The 21,204-nt window shown below is 46.5% G+C and overlaps 1 protein-coding gene across 3 annotated transcripts in view; it reads right to left on the bottom strand.

Annotated features, from left to right (window-relative positions):
• Positions 1-8,719, bottom strand: part of Colq (collagen like tail subunit of asymmetric acetylcholinesterase) — a 55,497-nt gene extending 46,778 nt beyond the window's left edge. For 2 of the 3 annotated variants that reach the window (XM_050138164.1, XM_050138165.1), the window contains exon 1: positions 8,511-8,719. In XM_050138164.1, the coding sequence (XP_049994121.1) occupies positions 8,511-8,616 (106 nt within the window). In that variant the 5' untranslated portion in view covers positions 8,617-8,719. The remainder of the gene's footprint in view (positions 1-8,510) is intronic. The other variant, XM_050138166.1, reaches the window with a different exon arrangement.
• Positions 8,720-21,204: the final 12,485 nt, after the last annotated feature.

Raw genomic sequence — 21,204 nt, 5'->3', positions numbered from 1 at the left:
TTTTTGGTTTTTCGAGACAGGGTTTCTCTGTGGTTTTGGAGCCTGTCCTGGAACTAGCTCTTGTAGACCAGGCTGGTCTCGAACTCACAGAGATTCGCCTGCCTCTGCCTCCCAAGTGCTGGGATTAAAGGCGTGCACCACCACCGCCCGGCTGAGAACTGCCTATTATGACTCTCCTTGAGCCATCTCCGGCTTCTACTTCTGCTTCTTACGACATTTCCACCAGTGAGAAAGCATATCACCCAAACCCAAACCACTGTGGCTCCCACAAGGCCCTGCTGCCTTCTAGACACTGGAATCTCCATCCCTCCAAATACTAACTCTTTGTGCTGAGAATTTGGTTTCTGCCTCACCATGGAGAATTTGGAAGTTTCTAGAGACTTCCAAACTGTGAGGTTTACTCCCAATAAAAATTGGTCTTGGAAAATGTGTTGGCCATCCAAACACAAAGCAGCAGGCCAGCTTCAACCTCTTCTGAGAGTGAGACCCTGCAGGCCCCTCAGATAAGGCACAAGTTTATCACTGCGGTGAACTAGGGTCTCAGCAAGAAGAGAGCATGGCTGTTGTCACCCCATCCCCAGCCATTCCGTGTCACTAAAAAGCTCTACACAGGGTCTGAAGCTAAGAAGGCCTGCCTGGTGCATGCATCAGTCCCAGAAGGAAGTCCCTGAAGCAAGAGGACAGCTGCTGGGGCTTTCCCAAAGTCTTCAGAGTGGAGCAGCTGCAGGGTGGGGGTGGGGCTGGAACAAAAGAGGGTCCAGGGAGGCTGGAAGGGGGTGGACCTGCGCAAGTCTCATTCAGGTTTCTTTCCTTCCTCTTCAGTCCTCATCCCAGATAGTTGACTGAGAGACTACACCAGCCACATGCTCCCTCTCAGCTGTCCCCAGCTCCAAAGCAAGCAACTCCCCCGTGTTTTCATTGGTTGCCATGGGGAGATAAGCACGGGTTTGAACGGAGAGCTGCTTGTGGCTCAGCGATGGAAGGGTGTCAGGTTCATTTTTAAAGACACCCCGGGGAAGACCATGGCCAGGGAAGGAAAGCTTTCTTCCCCGAGTGGCCCAGCATCTTCCTTCTTTAAGGCCTGCTTGAAAACCGAAAGTGGCAGAAAAAAAGTATTTCCTGCTTTAATTCATTAAGTGTTTGAAGCAAAAAGTTATTTAGGCTTTTGGGTTTTGATGCAATAAACTGCAGGGTGAATCATAACCTTTTGACATGTGTCTACACACGGCGAGAGTCTGGAAACAAAGATAAAAACGTATGTAAGTCACAGGTTATGTGACAGGCACTGTTCAAAACACTGTGATGTTCATGATGAGACTCCTCGATTCCAAGACCAGAATTGTGAGTTACATATGTTTACTGTGATGGATGGCAATTTGCCTAAGGTCACAAAACTAGAAGAAATATAAAACTTGACCCCAAGGAGCCGAATGCCAGAAGAGCTGTTCCCAATACCACTAGGGTTGCCTCTGTGATGACCTGGGAAGAAAACTTGGTCCCCAAGATTTGGTTTGTAACTATCCCAGCTCCCCGTCTTCCTGGGGTCCCCTCTAGCATTGAAATCCAGTGACTCACGTGGTGACCAGGCCAGGAAGACACCTTGCTTGCATGGACTTTGTGTTCTACTTTCTTCGCTGCTCCACCAGATTACTCGCTGCTTGCATGCGCATTCCTGTCTGCTGCATTTTTAATCTGCTAGCATCTAAACAAAGCTTACGAGAAACATGACACATTGAATGGCCCCTATCCATATCTAGACCTGAACTGTGGTTCTTGTAAATGCTACGTTATGTGGGAAAGGGGGCACTGTGGGTATAACAAAGGTACTTGAAGGAAGGAGATGATCCTGGGATATCTGAGAGGTCCCTAAATGTGATCACAACTGTCCTTAGAAGAGAGAAGCAGAGGCTGGAAGATGTAGTCCCGTGTTAGAGTGCTTGCCTAAAATGTGCACGCCCCTGGGTTCACACCGCAGCACCACAAACACACACGAGACACTGAGAAAGGAGATCTGAGAAGGAAGGCCACGTGAAGCAAAGTGTAGCATGGCTGCATGTGGACACAGGAAAGAAAGCCAGGACATGAAGAATCTGAGAAACGCCGCTTCCATCCAGAAAAGGTGAGGAAACTAAGTCTTCCTTGGGTCCTTGGCCTCTCCCCAGTGGAAATTATTTCAGACTTTAGACCTCTAAAACTGTAAGAGAATCGGGGTGTCCTGTGCCAGTGTTGGAGGTGATCCGTGACCACGGGAAGGTAATGAAGTAACTACAGTGAGCTGGGGCGGTGGCTTCCGAAGTGTGGATGATGCGCTGCGGCCTGGCAGCATCAGAAGCACCAAAGTGATGCAGATGCTTGGGTCACTTGAGAACCTCAGATTCAGATGCTTGAGTCACTCTAGAACTTTGGGATCAGAACCTCTTGGGATGGGTTCCAAGGATCTTTATTTTAACAAGCCATCACTGTCTCTGATGCTGGCTATTGCGCAGTGGTTAGCCACGGCTAAACCTTCTGATGGCTAGAACTTGAAACAATGCTCATGCCTGATCCACAGCCTACAGATTTGGACCTCATTAGTCTGCTCAGCTTAGATGCTGGGCCTCTGGTGAGCTCCTAAGGCAGCTCTAGCTGGGCTGGGAACCCATACTGTATTATGAGAGTTACTGATGTGGAGTGCTCCCTCCAGCACTGTGTTATGAGGCACTGATGTGGAGTGCTCCTTCCAGACTCAGCAGTGCAGAGCTCTGGAAACCTAGAAAGGCATGCTGGAGGCTAAGAAAAGAGGGAAAGGCAGAGGCCAAGGCAGCAGGGCTTCTGACTGCCAGGCCTGAAGTCACGTTCCAGAGGGGCTCACAGCAGTAGATCTAATTAGAAGACAGAGACTGCTATGCCCATTTTACAGATGAGGAACTTGAGGCTACCCCAGTGAAGTGAACTTCATCACTATCCAGTTCACAGCTAGCAGTCAGAGTTCAAACACAGGACCTCTTACTATGGGGGATGCTGTAAAGATCAAGTACTTTATAACTGTCAGAGGTCTCTGTAACAGAGAGGTTGGGGCCATTGGTAACAGTCACGGGCAGTACTCATAAGTGGCAGGAGCACTTAAGGAAGGCCTGTCACACGCTTCTTGTGTGTCACACGGAAGCCAGAGGCTCTGTCTCGGAAGAAACTATGCATCTTCTGTGTGATGATGCAGCAGAGGAAGGCAGCCCTGGGTATATTGGAAGGTAAAGGGGAGGAGGGGTCAGGATGACTAGAGGGAGAGCTTCCAGTCTCCCATACCACTTCTGTTCTCATGGAGATGGGGAGTGGGGAGACACCTGCTTCTGTAGAGGTTTGAGATGGGGGTGGCAGATGCCTGAGACCCCCTAGAGAGCCGGTAACTTAAGAACCCTCTCTGATTTTATTATCCGGAGGATACATGGGGAACTAAATGAGAGGAGACGGCTTGCTAGTGCATTAGGGGACATTAAACAATAGCTGATCAGCATCAGGCACAAATAAATGGCCCATGATCCAGTGCCAAGAATCTGGATGGTCCCCAAATGGTGGTCTGGCTGGCTTCCAGTCAGCAGAGTGGGTAGCTGGTCATCATATAGGCCACAGAATGTAGCAAGAGAGGATTCCAGCATCTGACCAGACTCACTGCCTTCCAGGAGACCTCACTCTACTGCAGGAGATTTGTGTCCTTTCCCTGACCTGGATTCTGACATTTGGATCCACAAATGCCCTGGAGACCTCCTGTCTGCCTTCTGGCCTGCCTGGGAAATCCTTGACAGAAGAGGAGCCTGTGTCCACGTAGGCTAAGGGTAGGGTGGTTCAACAAGGCCTAAAGAAATTTGTGGAATTGCCTTGGTTACAGGGAGGTCTCACCCTGACTCAAACTTGTCTCACTAGCAGGTCCTTTAGGTCTGATTTTTCAGCCCTCCCCCCACTAAAATAGAAATACCAGAGAGATAAATGGGTAGCTGGGCAACTCACACACAAGTTTATAAAGCATCAGTAAGCTGAGCATGGAGGGGCGCGTCTGTAATCCTAGCAGCCAGGAGACAAGAGAAGGATGCTGATAAGCCACCCTGACCCAGCAAGCAAGTTCAAGGCCAAGAGGAAGAGAAAAAAAAAAAACAAAAAAAACAAAAAACCAACAACAACCAAAACCAATATTCAACCCTTAGAATGTTGGGCAGTGACAACCTGAGGACAAGATGGGAGGGAGTGGACAATGACGAGTTTCCATGGAGGGTGGATGGTGAGGGGAGGAGGCCTTGCAGCACTGAATAAGCCACTGGCAGATTTAATCCGGCAGAAGCAGACTTGGCCTACATTGACTTAGGGGCAGGATTCCAGACTCCAGATCTCCTCCAGCCCAGCTGTGTGGTCTAGGGTACATTGTTTAGTTAGCTTCTCTGTGCTTCTTCTTCAGAGAAGGAAGAGCACTGCTCCACACATCTTATGGGTGGTCTGCTCCTCTGGAAATATTACTTTTAGACCTACGCCTTATCCTTCTGTAAAACCACAGCCTTTGAGCTCTACCTACACATGGACACTAGTGCCAAGTCAGTCTATACACCCAGACAGAGCCCAGGGTTAGCCAAAACCACACCAGATGAGATGACCCCTGGGTGACCCACGAAACATGAACTTCAGTAATCAACAATTCTAGTTTTAAGCTTCAGATGGTAGCTTATTACCCAGCAAATGGCTAAGGCAATACACTCTAGATTCCTGGTATTTGTAACAGACATGGTTCTGAGCTGTGTTTGTCACTTGCCTGCCTTTTTGGAAGGAGGCATAATAGAGGGAACACAGTCCTTCTGAGTTCTCCGGACCCTCCGCCACCTCCGAGATAAAAGCCATGCAGTCAGTGTCATCCCCAGGGCTCGTATATCCCCTTCCCTCAACCACTCTGTGGTTTTCAACATCATCCCCTAGTTCTTTACCAGTTTTCTTTCCCTCTCTGCTACTTAGCCCAAGTAGCCTTGAACTTGAGCGTCTGCTGTCTCGGGTCACCAGAGTGCTGAGATCACGGGCATGCACAATCACACTCAGCCTACTGTAATCAGACTTGCCATCTACCTTTCAGACTAGCAAGATGATTTGGAGGTAAAGGCACTCGGCATTAAGCCTGAAGAGCTAAGTTCCATCCTGGACCTTAGGGGAAGGAAAGAACCAACTCCTGCAAGTTGTCCTCCGAATATGTGCACCCCTGACCATCACACTTCAGTCAATGAAAAGGCACAACTCTATCATCTGCCTGTTGTTGTCGCCCTGGAATCTGCCTTAGGCAGCATGAGCCTGGATGAGCGATGCTCAAAGGTTAGCGGACTGTGACAAGAACCGGAGATAGTAGTGGGTCAAACCCCTGACATGTAAGTGTTGGGATGACATCACAACTTTGGTCTCTTTGATGTCTTCTCCTCCACGCTTAGTTCTCCTCTGAGGCCCAGTGGAGGCTGTCGGGTAATGCACACCTGATTCAGAGAGTTGGGGCTAGTGTGGTTCAGGAGTAGGGTCCTTCCTGAAGAGAAGGAAGGGTGCCCCCAACACAAGGGGGAGCGCTTCCTGCATGAGACCTTCCTCCACCACAGTCCTGGAGAACTCAGAGCCAGTGCTCCCACACAGCCCCTAGAACACAGGCTGCTTCCTACCAGCCTCTGAGAAACCCTGAGACACTTTACACAGTTAGCACACAGCAGAATCTCCTAAGGCAGAGTGGCCGCGGCCGAGAGAAACGCTTTTCCTGGCGGCTCTCACTTCAGCGTCCGCCCAGCTTCCATTCTTCAGAACAGAGAGAATGTACGAAGTCAGGAGAGAGGATGTCAGATCCAGTCAGATTGTAAGTGGTGATTTGCAAGGTCTCCTGTCGGCCTGACTCAGGGAACATGTAACATTGCAAGACCTGAATTAGTTTCAGGACGGTGCTTTGGTAAGTCATGGCAACTAAAGGAGGGGAACAAAGTGAAGTGACCCCTGCAGGGGACAGCAGATACTTGTGCTAGACTGGTAACGCTGCCTCTGGTTGACCTAATTGTTTGACCAAATGCCTGAAACCTACATTCCCAATCACAAGCTCCAGGGTTAGCAAGGCATCTTAAGGGTGTGCGGGGTCAGGGATGAAGCTCAGTGGTAAAGAGATTGCACGGCTTGCTCAAGGCCCTGGGTTCAAGTCCTAGCACCATGAAAAGGGGAAAAAAAGTAAAGAAGATGGGGAAAGAGGGAAAAGGAAAGGAGGAGAAAAAAGAAAGTGCAGGGCAAATCAGCCTAAACACAGTGGGCAGGTAAGCCCATGTTTGTTTGCCTTGCTGAAGCCTCGGCCCCTGTACCCCACACGTTGATCCCACTGTCTGCGTCAAAGAACTCTGCTCTTAGGCCTCTGCTTCAGGTGGGGTTTGGACAATGGTAGGCTTTGTCAAGAGGTGGTTGGGTGGGAGGAGAGAAAGGTGGGAGACTCGGCTCCTCCCTGCTCTGGTTCCCCACTTATGTGTGGCAGCCCCTCCTTCGAGGCTTCAAGGCTCCTGGGCTCCATCTCCTCTGTTCCTTCTCTTGCCTTCTCAAGCACAGTCACAGATCCCTGTGTCTCTCGACACGCCAGGTATCCTCGACCAGACTTCCCTGAAAGAGAGCCCTGCACTCAAGGTGTGTGTTTGTTTCTTTGTTTGAATCATCTAAGCTGCAACTTGTCACTGTTGAGTCCTGACCAGGACAACCTTCAGAACACTTCTTTGAGTGATGTCTACACTGTGTAGGTTCTCGCCTAAGTGAGCAGTTCTAAGAAACTATAGGACCTTTTCTGCCTAGCTTTATGAAGGTCTTGATAAACTTGGTTTTACATAAATTAAATGATTCAAAACATGGATGCCCCCCCCCCCCAGCCTACAGATGGGGAGTTGTTGGTTCTTCACTCAACAAGTGGTTTCTGAGCATTCTCAGACCTGGCGGCATCCTCACCCTGGAAATATGTATAATTACGGATGCACAAATCACACTACACCCGCCCCCACTGTGCTTACCATCTCTACCCAATGTCTCCCAGCAGGCAGACAGCTCCTAAGAGGTGGACTGGAACCAGAGAAGCTAGTATCCTTAATTCCTAAGCCCTCAGCAGATTCTCAAAGAAATCTATAACCCAAATATAACAAAGAAACAAACACTAGGTCCAACCGAGTTAGCTACCAAGTCCTCTTGGGATTCTGGAAACAGGATCTTGCTCTGTAACCCAGGCCGATCTTGGACACACTATCCCTCTGCTGCAGCTTCTCAAGTGCAGTCATCGGGTATCTCCACACCCGGCTACCAAGCTTCTCAGTGGATGAGAAAATGCTGCTCCACAGACCAGATGAACTTGGGAGAGACATGCCGACACACTCTGGCGACACAGCCTCCTCCGGCTTTTTCTGCCCCTCCTTCCCAGAACTCCCTTAGGTCATCTCTTCTAGTTCCCACTTCTTCTATTTCACACACTTTTAAAATTAGCCTCACAGCAATCTCCCTGACACTCTCTTCGGGCCTGCAGCGTTTGGCAGCACAGCTGGCCCATGGGCTGTTTTTATGAATGGAGAAAGGCTGGGGGTGGGTCCAGAGGGATGCTCGCCTGGCCTTTCACAGGCAAGGACACAGATTCAACTGTGGCGCTTAGAAGATGAGACCTGACTAAAGGTGGCTTGGAGCAGTGGTCGAGGTAAATGAGGGGCTGTGAGGAGACAAGCAGCAAGCCTCAGGCCTTCTGGAGATAAGCCAAATTTCCTCAGAAAGGTTTGAAAAGGCTATGTCAGTAACCCAATACTTCTGAACCAGGTCAGGCAGGGCGAAGACAACAGCTGGGTGCCTACAGCAAAGGTTACCAGGCTGGCTGACCAAGCAAGCCCCTTCCTCAGCCCTGTACTCCGCAAGACTCACCACCCAGCTCCAGGTCCAGAGTCTCTAGAAGCCCTCACCCTCCTAGGACCTCTGAAAAGAGGAGCCCACCAGGAGAGCAGCAGGGCTGGAGAGACAGAAAGCCTAGCCCTGAGGCAGCAAGGGAGTCCCTGCTGACAGGGGCCAGGCAGAAGCCCTGCCCTTCACCAAGGTTGTCAGAGAGATGCTTGCTCTCCGGCATCTTGTGGTAAGCCCCACTGGGAGGAGGTCAGAGATAGACTTTTGGAAACACCTGGGACTCATATCTCTAGAAATTGTACTTTTCTCTCCCTAGTTTCCAATTTCCTGAGCAAAACAAATCACACAGCAAATGGGCAGGAGAACGAGGAACGCAGAAGCAGTGATTTACAGCTGGCCTTAAGCAGCTGAGCAGCAGCAGTTGGAGCAAGGACAGAAGGGCCTTTGGAGACAAGCTCGGGTAACCAGGAAGACAGGACAGAAGCTGGGTGACCATCTCCCCCGAGCCTTCTTCTGCTAAGAGCAGAATGTCAAAAATGTCAGGACATATTGCTAGACACTCTTGACCACCCCCACCCACTCCCCCCATTTCCTGTCTGTGCCAGATGGAAGCAAGGAGAGTCGTGGTCATCAGTTACCTGCTGAGACTGGACGGACACTGTTGATGGAAGCCGGCTGAGACACGATGGAGCGGAAAAAGAGTTGGAGATAAATTCCCAAAGTCATTGGAGTCAGGACAACCATGCTGGCCAGCTCTGCTAAATATCAAGTTAGTGGGCAAGGCTACGGGAGCTCTCCTAGCTCCTCTTTGACTGGACTGCTGTTTGCCTTTGCGCCTCTCTCTCTCTCTCTCTCTCTCTCTCTCTCTCTCTCTCTCTCTCTCTCTCTCTCCCTTTCTCCCCTTGCCTCCCTCCCTGCCTCCTCCCTCTCCTCTCCCCATGCCTTTATCAAGAAAGAATGCCAACCATTTCCCATTAAACCTTCTCCGTACTACACAGGGTTATATTTATCTCAAGCACTGGGTCAAATGGCCACATTAAAATTAAGATGTCAGAAATTTCTTTTTTTGAGTCTGAGGTAAGTGGCTATTAAAAAGATAATAAAGAAGCAGCCACGTCTCCTGCTCCAGGGCAGATGGGTTTCCTGCTCCATTACCCACCAAAGTCTAATACGTATGTGAAACACGGGGACTGCGTTAGCACTAATCAAGTCTCCTGATGCAAACTGACTTACGCAGGAACAAGTTCCTGGCCTGGGATGGTCTTCCCTGCAGGCAACAAACACCAGCTGAGCTGGGACTTTCCACTGGGGAACTTGCGTTTCCAAACAGTCCTCACTATGAAAAGTCCTCCCGTCTCCGAAGTGGCAACCCTTTAACCTCGTGTGAAAAGCAAAGCATAAGAGAACAGCAAAAGGACATAAAAGTGATCTATTAGTTATCCAGTTGTACTAGGAACAACAGCATCATCAGCTCAACCTTGCTTAGACAAAGGTTCTTCAAACAGAAATAATTACTGGGACTAGAGAGATGTCTCAGCAGTTACAAGCATGTGCACACAAAAGGACCCAAGTTCAGTTCCAGCATCTCTGCCAGGTGGTTCACAACTGCCTGTGATTCTAGCTCCAGAGATCTGATGCCTTTGGCCTTCCAGGGCACCTACACTCATGTGCACATATTCACACGATGTGCACATACTCCACACACACATGTGCACATACCCCCTCACATGTGCACATACCACACACACACGTACACAGAACCCACACACATGTGCACATACCCCACACAAACGTGCACATAACCCCCCACATGTGCACATACCCCCCACACATGTGCACATACTCCCCCACAAGCATGTACATACACCACATACATGTGTGCACATATCCCCCCACACATGTGTACACACACATGTATACATACCCCCACTAATCTGCATATGCCCCCATATACTCTCATGTGCATATACCCACACAGGCACATGCACTACCCCCCACATGTCCATATACCCCCACACATGAGTGCTCCTACCCCCCACACACATAATTTTAAAAATAAATTAAAAACAAAGCAAAAAAAAAGTCCTTAAAAGAGTTTATAAAAACTATTACAATGATTCTTAGATTTAAAAAATAAGGCACCCCCTCCACTTGGCTCCACACTATAGGGCCCACAGCCCCCCTCTCCAGCTGTACTGGAGGCCAGAGCCGTCCTAGAGATCCCAGGGAAGACACCACCCACCTTCCACTAAACATCTTTAAGCCTGTCCAAAAATTCCCCACTGCACCCCAACTCCTGGTCCCCATATCCTAGCCTATTACTTGGAAGAAGTCTTTGGCTTTACCAGAGGCCAAGCAAGATCAAGGAACCCCTGGTAAGACACTGCCCACTACCAGTTAACACTCCTTAAAACTTATCTAATAACCCCAGACTGCACACATGCCCACTTCCTCTAAGCCCTCACCCCCAGCTCTATACCCCGGTCTACAACTTCAGAAAAAGACTTCAGCTTTACCAGAGGCCAGGTGGGATCTAGAGATCCCAGGCCTACGACTTAAGAATTCAGCTTTACTGGAGCAAGGGTCAGATCTAGGGACCACAGCACTGGAGACAGGATAGTTCTAGGGACCCCAGATGCCAGACCAGATCTAGGAACCCCAGTCTGCACCCTTCCACTGGGCTCTGTATCCTAGTCTACAACTTTGGAAGAGGACTTCAGGCCAGATCCAGGAACCCATAGCCCCTCAAATCCCAGAGGGGACATCCTACTGAACCTGAAGACATTCTAGTCACCAGAGCTCTTGGCCATTTAGGCCAGGAGACCAAAGAGAAAAGAGCAACCAAGGAACAAAACATCCATCTAACAAAGACAAACACAGGGATCAACACCTAGACCTAAAATTATCCCAAATCTGGATGCCTAAACACCAGTGTAAAAACATGATCAATGACAGAAAAGGCAATCTGGCACCACCAGAGCCCAGCTATCTCACAATGGCATGACCTGAACAATCCAACAGGGCTGAAGCACAAGAAAATGACCTTAAAAATTACTTTATGAAGATGGTAGAGGTCTTTAAAGAGGATATGAACAAATCCACTGAAGAAACTGAGGAAAAGACAAACAAAAAAAAATGGAAGAAATCAATAAATTCCTAAAGATAACCAAGAAAGGGACTGAGAGGTGACTCAGTGGGTTTATGGTCAGTCTATTTTATACTGTCTGGTCCAGCCCTGTGGTCCCAGTGCTCCTAAAGCAAGGTGGGAGGGGCAGACTGGAGAAGCTCTGAGGCTGGGAGCGTGGGAGGGACTAGTTTGCAGAGCAGAAACAAGGGAGACACTGACTGCCTCAGCACTGGGAAGGGGGACCAGTGACTCCTAAGTGTTATCCTTTGGTCTCCACATGCTTCTTCCCAAACCCACACTAAATTTTTAAAAAAGTTAATCATTATAAATAAAAGTAAAATAACTATAATAACTATCATATAGTTATTATATAACAGCACGTGCGCACATACACGCACCTGCACACGCATACACACACATGCACACATCTTACTAGATGAACCAGTACAAAATAAAAGCAAAGGGAACATATATAATAAATGAACAATAAAAGAGAAGAAAGGAGTAACAACAAAAATGCAAGGCTGGGTGTGATGGCACACTTTAGTACCAACATTTGAGAAAAAGAGGCAAGTGGCTCTCTGTGAGTTCAAGGCCAGGCTAATTTACATTGTGAGCTCCAGGTCAGCTAGAGCTACATACTGAGACACTATCTAAAGAAGAAAAAAGCTAAAAATATTAAAACTAACAAAAACATTGGAATGGAAAGAACTATACCAAACTTTCTTCATGTGGCCAGCATAACTCACACTAAACCAGACAAACACAAAACAAACTACAGATCCATACCTTTAATTAACATCATCAAAATTTTCAATCAGATGCTATCAAACTGAATATAATAATAGCATATCAAAAAAGACCATACACCAAGGACAGGTAGGAGCTGTCCCCTGGGAATGCAGATGCATCAGCAGAAACACACAGTAAATGCAACACATCTGTAGGGTGAAGGGAGAATGCTTCAAAAATACAACCATTTCTGGGGCTGGACAGATGGCTCAGTGGTTAAGAGCACTGACTGCTCTTCCAGAGGACCTGGGTTCAATTCCCAGCACCCACATGGCAGCTCATAACTGTCTATCACTCCAGTTCCAGGGGATCTGACACCCTCACACCAATGCACATAAAATGAATCTAAATAAATTATTTTAAAAAATACAACCATTTCAACAAACACAGAAAAACGCATTTGATAGGATTCAACATCACTACACACATACATACACACACACACACAGAGAGAGAGAGAGAGAGAGAGAGAGAGAGAGAGAGAGAGAGAGAGAGAGAGAGAATGTTAGACTGACTGGGGAAAGTGGAAAGCCTTTCCTCTCTGATATGGGATATGGAAAGGATGTCCTCTCTCACCACCCTTATTTAATAAAGTATTGGAAGTTTTAACAAGAGCAATTAATCAAGAGAAACGCATGTCATCCAAATTGGAAAAGAAGAAGTTTAACTATCTGAGGTTGCAGATGACATGATTCTACCATAAAAACAATCAAAAAACACTGGACTTAGAAAAGTACTTCACAAAGCTGGAAAATATAAAAACAGTAATAGTTTATGTACAAATAATGAACCTCATAAAGAGAAATTAAGAAAATGATCTTGGGGCTGGAGAGATGGCTTAATGGTTAAGAGCACTGACTGATCTTCCAGAGGGACTTGGGTTCAATTCCCAGCACCCACATGGTAGCTCACAACTGTCTATAACTTCAGTTCCAGAGGACCCAACACCCATGGCAAAACATCAATGCACATAAAAGATAAATAAAATTTTTAAAAAGAAAACTATCTCATTCACAATGTCCATGTAAAATGTTTACCAAGGAAATAAAAGATCTCTACAATAAAAATTATAAAACATTATAAGGGACATTATAGAGGACACACCCAGACAAAATGGAACAACATTCTCTAATGCATAAACTGGAAAAAAAATCAGTACTATTGAAATACCTATACTGTAAATTGGTGTGGGACAATGGTCTGTATTCTGTCAATTATATTTTAAGTAAACGCTGATTGGCCAGTAGCCAGGCAGGAAGTATAGGCAGGACAACCAGATAGGAAGTAGAGGTGGGTCAATAAGAACAGGAGAATTCTGGGAAGAAGGAAGTCCTATTCTGCAGTCTGACCCAGCCACAGAAGAAGCAAGATGTGACTGCCTCGCCCAATAAGGTACCAAGCCACGTGGCTAACATAGGCAAGAATAATGGGCTAATATAAGTTATAAGAGTTAATAAGAAGCCTGAGCTAATGGGCCAATTAGTTTATAACTAATGTAGACCTCTGTGTGATTTCTTTGGGATTTAACAATTGTGGGAACTGGGCAGGACAGAAAAACCTCAGACAACAAATGGCGCCTACATGGACAACTGATCCACATAAAGCCTAACAGAGCTTGGGAAATAATAAATAAAATAATAGAGTTAAGCACAGCTTATTGACAGCAGCACTCTCTCGGGTGGGCTCTGCTTGCTATAGGCAAGTGCTCCCATTTAAGAGAGGCTTCCTGATTCAGCTTTAGCTATAAAACCTTGCAGCTCTTTTAAGGGATCCTGCCACAAAACACTTCAATGGTGTTGATGAAAAGCTGACCACATGCTTTTTGTTTTTCAGCCATAGCAGAAAAAAAGCCACAGCGTTTTAAAATGCTGGCTTTCTGGGCCAACCTCCAGCACAAACTCTTGACTCTTTCAGGCAGCAGGTCCAGCTACAGAGCATTTGAGTGTGGTTTATGAGCAGACTGCTGATAGCTTGCTTGGTGGCAGGGACCTTGAAATGCCATAGAGTTGTGGCAATAACATGGCTCCTGCCATTACCTCTGCCACAAGGCTGGAATCTCAGAAAGCTAAAAAATGGGCTGGATCCAGTCTTCAAAGCCACAGCTTTAATTCTACCCATATTGCGTAGCAAATTAAAGACTCATGTGGTCAGAAAAAGAGAGAGAGGGAGAGAGGGAGAGAGAGAGAGAGAGAGAGAGAGAGAGAGAGAGAGAGAAAGAGAGAGAGAGATACAGTAGGAGTAGATTCAAAGACAAAAAAAACTCTAAATGGTTTACTGTGTTTAAAAATATATGTAGGCTTGGGAGAAAAAAGAAAAAAAGAGAGTAGTTGGGTGTGGTGGCACACACCTTTAATCCCAGAACTTGGGAGACAGAGGCAAGTAGACCTCTGTGAGTTCAAGGACAGCCTGGTCTACAGAGGGAGTTCCAGGATAGCCAAAGATACACCAGGAAATGGGAGGCTGTGGATTTATTCTGAGTTAAGAAAAAATTAGGTTTGAGCAAGGAAGACCACCTGAAAAATCTTCGGTAGGAACAGATGGCCCAGATGGCCAGTTCTACATCCAGAACAGATTCAAGATGCTGCCTGAGATGATCAAGCCTCACAGGAGACTCCAGTCAGGACTTGAGACTCCAGTCAGGACTTGATTATAATTCTAAATTTTCTTTAGGTCCCCTTAAGATTATCAGTGCCCCCAACCAGCAGGAAGTAGCCTGGAAAATTACACCCACATTCCCCCAAAATGGACTATTTTCCTTTGTTTAGAATGTTGGTTAAGGGTCGTTATGGCTAATGGTCAGGAGAAAAGCTAAACAAAGGATATTAGATTCAGAGTTCTTGTTTTTTTTTTTTTTAGAGGTGAAGTGGTGTGGGACAACAAAAAACAAAAACCTCAGACAACAATAAGTAAAGTCTAGAGTTTCAATGTAGTTCTCATCAAAATACCAGCAATGCTTTTCATATAAATCAAAACAATTCCTAGGTAATTGGGACACACACACATAAACTTGAATAGCCAAACCAATTCTAAGCAGGACCAAAACTAAAGGAAGAGGGCATGACTGGAGACAAAGAGTTAAGGCAGTTGTTAGTACCTGTTTAGCATGCGTGAAGTCCTAGGTTCAATCCCCCAACACTGTCAGAAAAGCAAAGAAACAAGAAACCACTGGTTTGAGAACCCGGAAGCGTTACAATATCTAATTTCAAAACATCATCTAAAGCTATACTTAGCACGACACTAGTACAAAAACAGACAACACGGGACAATGGGACAAAATAGAGGACCAGAAATTAATCCTCATTTATGCAGCTGACTTATTTTTTCCAAAGGCACCAAGAACATATACCTGAGGAAAGACAAGTGAGATCATTAAATGGTACTGGCAAAACTGGACCTGCAATGTGTAGAAGTTAAAGCTAGATATCTTCCTCTAGTGACAGTACATAGACATCAACCCCAGGTGGATCACAGACCTACATTTTAAACCTAGAACTGAAATTACTATGAGAAAACACAAGGTAAACCCTTATAGGTGTGTTTCCTCCGAGTCCTGTGGTCTGCATGCTCCCCAAGATGAACGCAACCCAACACAAAATCATCCTTACTTAAAAGATTATGAGATTTCTGTGTGTTTTGTTTTTGTAACTTGATCAGGCAGATCTTGAATATGAACTTGGTAGATGACAATGTCATATTGCAATGTCTAAAGATTGCACAAGGCTGGCTATAGGCAATGACGATTTAGGTAAAACCAGAGGCACGGCTAATGGAATTATATCAGATATTATATAGAAGAAGCTCCTGTACAGAAAAGAACTAAGAGACAAACTACAAAATTGAGAACATATTGGCAAATTATTCACCTTACAAGAGATGATACCCAGAATTCATAAAGAACTCAAAAGATGAATGCCAAAAAAATTAAAATTAGGCTAAAGAACTGGCACTTCTCAAAGAACACGTATGCAAATACTCAGCAACTACATGAAGAAAAACCCAGTTTCACTAATCATGAGAGGAAGGCAAATCAGAACCATAGTGAGATATGCTGGAAGACTCTGTCTTCTGAGCAACCCTGCTGCCATCTTCATGAGATCAGCTATGCCCACTCGCAACAGTTCATCACAGACGGACACGGGGGCTTTTTTAGAGAAGGAAGCAGTGGGGAACATCCCTGGTTTCTCCCTTGATATTCCACCACTCCTCTCAACCATATGTGTGAATGGGACTTGAGGAAGGGTTGGAATGTGCATATTGGGGAAGACTAGGGGAACGTGTCTGTGAGGACATGGGGATGCTGGGTTAGAACTCTGTACTCCAGATGTTTTGGGGTCACCCATGCTCCTGTTAGTATCCATGCTCTACAAGTAAGTCCAGTAAATTGGTTCTCCATTAAGAACTGTGGTGGGATCTGAAGACTTTAGGGGAAAAGATAGACATTGCTCATATCTCTAGGGAAAGAATTTTAACCACAGATATTATCAGATATCCCATAGTAATATATATAATACATAATTTACAGATAATATATAACTGAATGATCATATCTTAGTTGAGAAAGTGCTTGTAGCATAAGCGGGATTCAAGTTTAATCTCCAACAGTCCCATAAAAGCCCAGGCATTGTGGCATGTGTTTGTAATCACAGCCCTGGAGAGGGGAAACACTGGATACTGGGCATACTGATCTGGCTGGCCAGCCTCATCTAACCACCCAGCCCCAGTCCCAGTGAGAGACCCATCTCTCAAAGCATGGGGCTGGGAAATGGCTCAGTGAGCCAAGTTGTCACTTAGCAATCGTGAAGACATGAGTGGGATCCCTAAAACTTACATAAGAGATTGGCGGTGCAGCCTGCAACAGCCATGTTTACTTATGACTGCTGGGTGGGAGGCAGTGGAGAACAGACCTCTGGAAACTTGCTTACCGGTCGCTCTAGCCAAATGACAAGCTCCAGTTCAGTGAAGAGGCCCTGTCTCAAACACTATGGTGGATATCCATAGAAGAAAACAGCCAAAGTTAATCTCTGGCCCCTACATGTGTATGTATTCACATATACAGATGCATACATGTATATGCACCACACACACACACACACACACACACACACACACGACTGTACTATCAAAAAAAAAACAGAAAACAAGCACTCATAATAGTGAGAAATGAAAGGTTAAAAGCATAGCCTTCTATAACTTGTCTGAGCAGTTTATGTATATGCACATATCCACACGTGTATGCACAGAATACATTTGAGTACCACAAGAAGAATGACGGCCCATTCTGACATCATAGTTCTCTAGTGCGGCATCACAGATGTAAACTGCGATGAGCTGATGCTCCATTGTGCCATCACTGCACTAAATCATGACACCACAATTCACCATTGGTGCTGTCACAGAGTTGCATTGTGTTCTTGCACAGCGTTATAGCATTGTGATGTCACACTGCTCTCGTGTCATCGCTGCCCTGCTGTGTTGGCACAGTGGGCATCATGATGCCCTAATCGTGACACACTTCACGTTGTAATGACCAAAGAGTGTACTGTGAAATTACAAAGGACCATTCCGATGTCCGTGGCCAAATAAGACACTGTGGTGTCACAAGATAACACTGATGGAATACTGAAGCGTTATGAAGGCTCAATAACTACCTGTGTCACAGTGAGGCATTAGGTAGTCACCGTGGAACATTGTCCCATCAGAAAGGCGCACTGTGGCATCCTTGCAGGGCCTTGTGAAGACGTAATTCAGCACTGAGATGAGACAGCGGCACACTCTGATGGAGAGAGGAGAGCTATGATGGGATGCCACAGCTCAGTTCTGAGGACGGTGAATTCTGACATGGTGATTCAATACGGTGACGCCACCATGGAGCACTGGATCATCACACTCTACATTTGATATCATAATCGTAGTGTGATGTCATAATTGAACATCTCAGTGTTACAGAAGGATACTGATGACACGGTGGAGCGTTCTGGTGTCGCAATGAGGCATGGCACAATGGAGAATTTGATGCAGCATTCACATTGTGATAGAAGAACACTGCAGCAGATGGCTCCCCTGGTGGCAGGGTGATATGTGTCTCACTGCCTTACCCCCGCATGAGATCAGCCCCAGAGAAGAAGGAAACGGGGAGAGGAAAGAAGTCTCTTAAATATTTATTGCTGTGACAAAAATACTCAAGAAAACCAACTTAAGAAAGAAAAATGTATTTCAGGTTTCAACCCTTAATTGGTAGGATTCATGCCTTAGGTGGGAGGTGAAGCAAAATACTGTAGCGATGGGCGCTGTAGTGGGTTATTACCTTATGATGATAAAGAAGCATCAGAAAGAGAAGGGAAAGGAGGGGACGAGGAGGGGAGGGGAGAGGAAGAGGTAAGGAGAACAGAAGAGGTGGGAAGGAAGAACAGAGGGGGAATGCCCTTCAAGACCACATTCTCCATGGCCTACTTTTTCCTAGACCCTTCCACCTCCCAATAAACTATCAAATTATGAATCCATCAATGGCTTTACCCACTAAGACAGAGCCGTCGTGATCTGGTCACTTACCTAAAGCCTCATATCTGAACACTGCATTGGAAACCAAGTCCTAGATGCACGGGTCTTTCTGGAACACACCTCAGTCAGTCATAACACTAAAACAGACTGAGCACTAAAGGAGACTGAGTTTTGGGGGCTGGTGAGATGGCTCAGCTGTTAGTACTGACTGCTCTTCCAGAGAACCCAGGTTCCCAGTATCTACATGGCAGCTTACAGCCATCTGTAATTTCAGTTCCAGGGTTCAAATGCCCTTGTAGGATTCGGGGTTCTCTAAAGGGACAGAACTGATAGAATGAACACATGCGCATGCGCGCGCGCACACACACACACATGTGCACACACACGCATATGTGTGTATGATTTATTAGAAGGGTATTTATTAGAAGGATACTTCCCCTCTCTGTTCATATATATGATGTATTCGATATCTGTGGCCTGAGCAGTTGGACAGTGGGTGTCTCCAAACAGAAAGCCCAAGAGCGTGGAAGTTGTTCAGTGCACAGGACTAGATGTCTCAGCAGTCCCAACCTAGTGCTGGGTTCCCAGGAAGTCCTAGAGAGCTGCTGGTCTTCAGTCTGTTGGAATCCCAAGGAAGAAGGTTCTAACACCAGAGTAGGACTGTCTCATTTACAGGGTAGATGAACTTTCCAGCAGGAGTGAAGGAGAGCAAATTAGTTTCTGTCTTAGTTACTTTTCTACTGCTTGTTAAAGCGCCATGACCAAAGCAATTTTAAAAAGGAAGGATTTAATTTGGCTTGTGGTGATGAGAAGAGCCAAGAGTTCACATCTTAATCCACAACTCACAAGGAAGAGTGAGCGAGCACAAGGGATCACGGATCTTTTGAAACTTGAAAAGTCTGTCCCCAGTGACACACCTCCTCCAACAAGGCCACATCCCTAATCCTTTCCCATAGTTCCACTAACTGGTACCATGTATTCAACGTGGGCTATTCTCATACATGTAACCAAAGCCCGCTTCTGGCCTCCCTGACTATAGCAGACATGCACATGGCCCACAGAATTATGAAGACAAAACTTCCATATACATATTATAAAATAATTTTTTAAAAAGGAAATAAACCATGCTTTCTTTCTCCAAGGCCATTCTGTCCCCGTGATTAGAAGTGGAAGCTTTGCGACGACCTTTCACGTAAACTGTGCTGCACACTGGAAACCTATGTGGGGGGACTTTAAACAGTGTGACTGTGTGGGTCCGACCTGGAGATTCTAATATGCTCCATCAAAATTATCTAAAGCTCCTCAGCTGATTGCAGTGTGATGGGTGGGCAGCAGGCTTGCTCCTCGACATGAAAGGGCAGCCCCATGCTAGCAAATGCCTGGCCAAACCATTCGCCGACTGCAGCCAATTTTCCCTGATGTGCCCTAATAGGAGGAAGCTGTGGCATGGATAATAGCAACCAACAAACAATTTAAAACTAATTTCTACTTGGTTTGGGAATGCAGCATGTGACTTCCTGGCTGCCGACGGCTGGATAATTCAGTTTGGCTCAGATGAATAGGTCTTTCCTGAGCTAACAACACAGCCCAGCCTTGTACTGAGGTGTGTGTGGAAGGAAGCCTGCCAAGGGAAATGTTGCCTGTGGTTGGCTCCCCAGAATGCCAGACACACAGTCACTGTGTGGCTGTGGGGACTCGGCTTACCAAAGGGTTCCTCGATGGGCCAAAGCTAGACTTCTGCTGACCCCTCACTTTGTGGGTTGGGGCCCAACAAAGGAGAAGAGGTGGGGGGAGGAGTGTGCACCTCCAGTGGCTGCTGAGTGTTTCCATGAACAGTATATATGTCACACAACTCTAAGTTATGTTTCCTACACCCCTCACGGGAGAAGAGGAAGCTGAGGGTCTGAAAGGCTGGACAACTACCAAAACAAAGCCGGCATGGACTCATCATACTCAAAACCTTTCCCCCCTGAGAGACCCATCTAAAGTGAACTGCTGCAGAGAGGTTTGGGTCATACATATCCTTGGATCTGTCTCACAGAAGGAACTCTGCCTTCCCAGGTTTTCATTTCAGTCTAAAGGCAGTGGCAAGGAGACCTTCAGAACACACTTGAGGCGACTGAGGGACTCTCCTTCCAACTGTGGAGGCACGCCTGAGGCAAGAGCCCCAAATGCCAATCTCAAATATGCCACATCTTCCAGGTTTGTGCTATCCCCCACCAATGAGTCTAGCAAGGGCAGCAAGGTGGCCCTCTCTGGAAGAAGTTTTGTCCCATTTTCTTTGGTTTTCTGAAGCATTGATATCTCCCCTCTCCCTTTCCGCTGGGGTCTGATCTACACCCTCCTCTGGTGGCTCAACCAGCCTTTCCAAAAGTTCCCATGTGTTATCACTGGTCTTTCAAGAGGCCCTGGGATGACAGTCCTTGCCTCCACCTATGTGGGAAAGAGAGGTCATACTACCACCCTGGCTGACTCACCAAGGGAAAGCTGGGCCACCGTTTTTTAAAGGTTCAGACCACAAAAATACAAACAAAAAAACCCCAGCTATTTCAATGGTTGCCTTTATCACTGGCCTCAATGCCTGGAAGGAAGGCAGTTCAAGTAACAACTGATTAGCACTTCATAAACAATAGCCAAATTTAAAAGTTATTGTAATTATCTAACCTAGAAATGGTAGGTATTTATTTCTGGGGTCATTATATACCTTCGGGGGAGACATCTGACAGTCATCAGCTTTCCAGTGCTGAGACAAAACACCTGAGAAAATCAACGGAAGGCAGGCCATTTTTATTTTGGCTTATGGTTTCTGAGGGCTCAGTCTGTATTAGTGGGCCCCACTGATTTGGGGCTTATTGTTTCTGAGGGCTCAGTCTATATTAGTGGGCCCCACTGATTTGGGGCCTGTGGCAAGGTAG

Source organism: Alexandromys fortis, unplaced genomic scaffold (genome assembly GCF_014885135.2).
Source record: "Alexandromys fortis isolate MF-2015 unplaced genomic scaffold, M_Fortis_MF-2015_v1.1 scaffold_14, whole genome shotgun sequence".
Taxonomy (NCBI): Eukaryota; Metazoa; Chordata; class Mammalia; order Rodentia; family Cricetidae; genus Alexandromys; species Alexandromys fortis.
The sequence above is the reverse complement of the archived record's forward strand: the minus strand, read 5'-3'. Positions and strand labels throughout refer to the sequence as shown.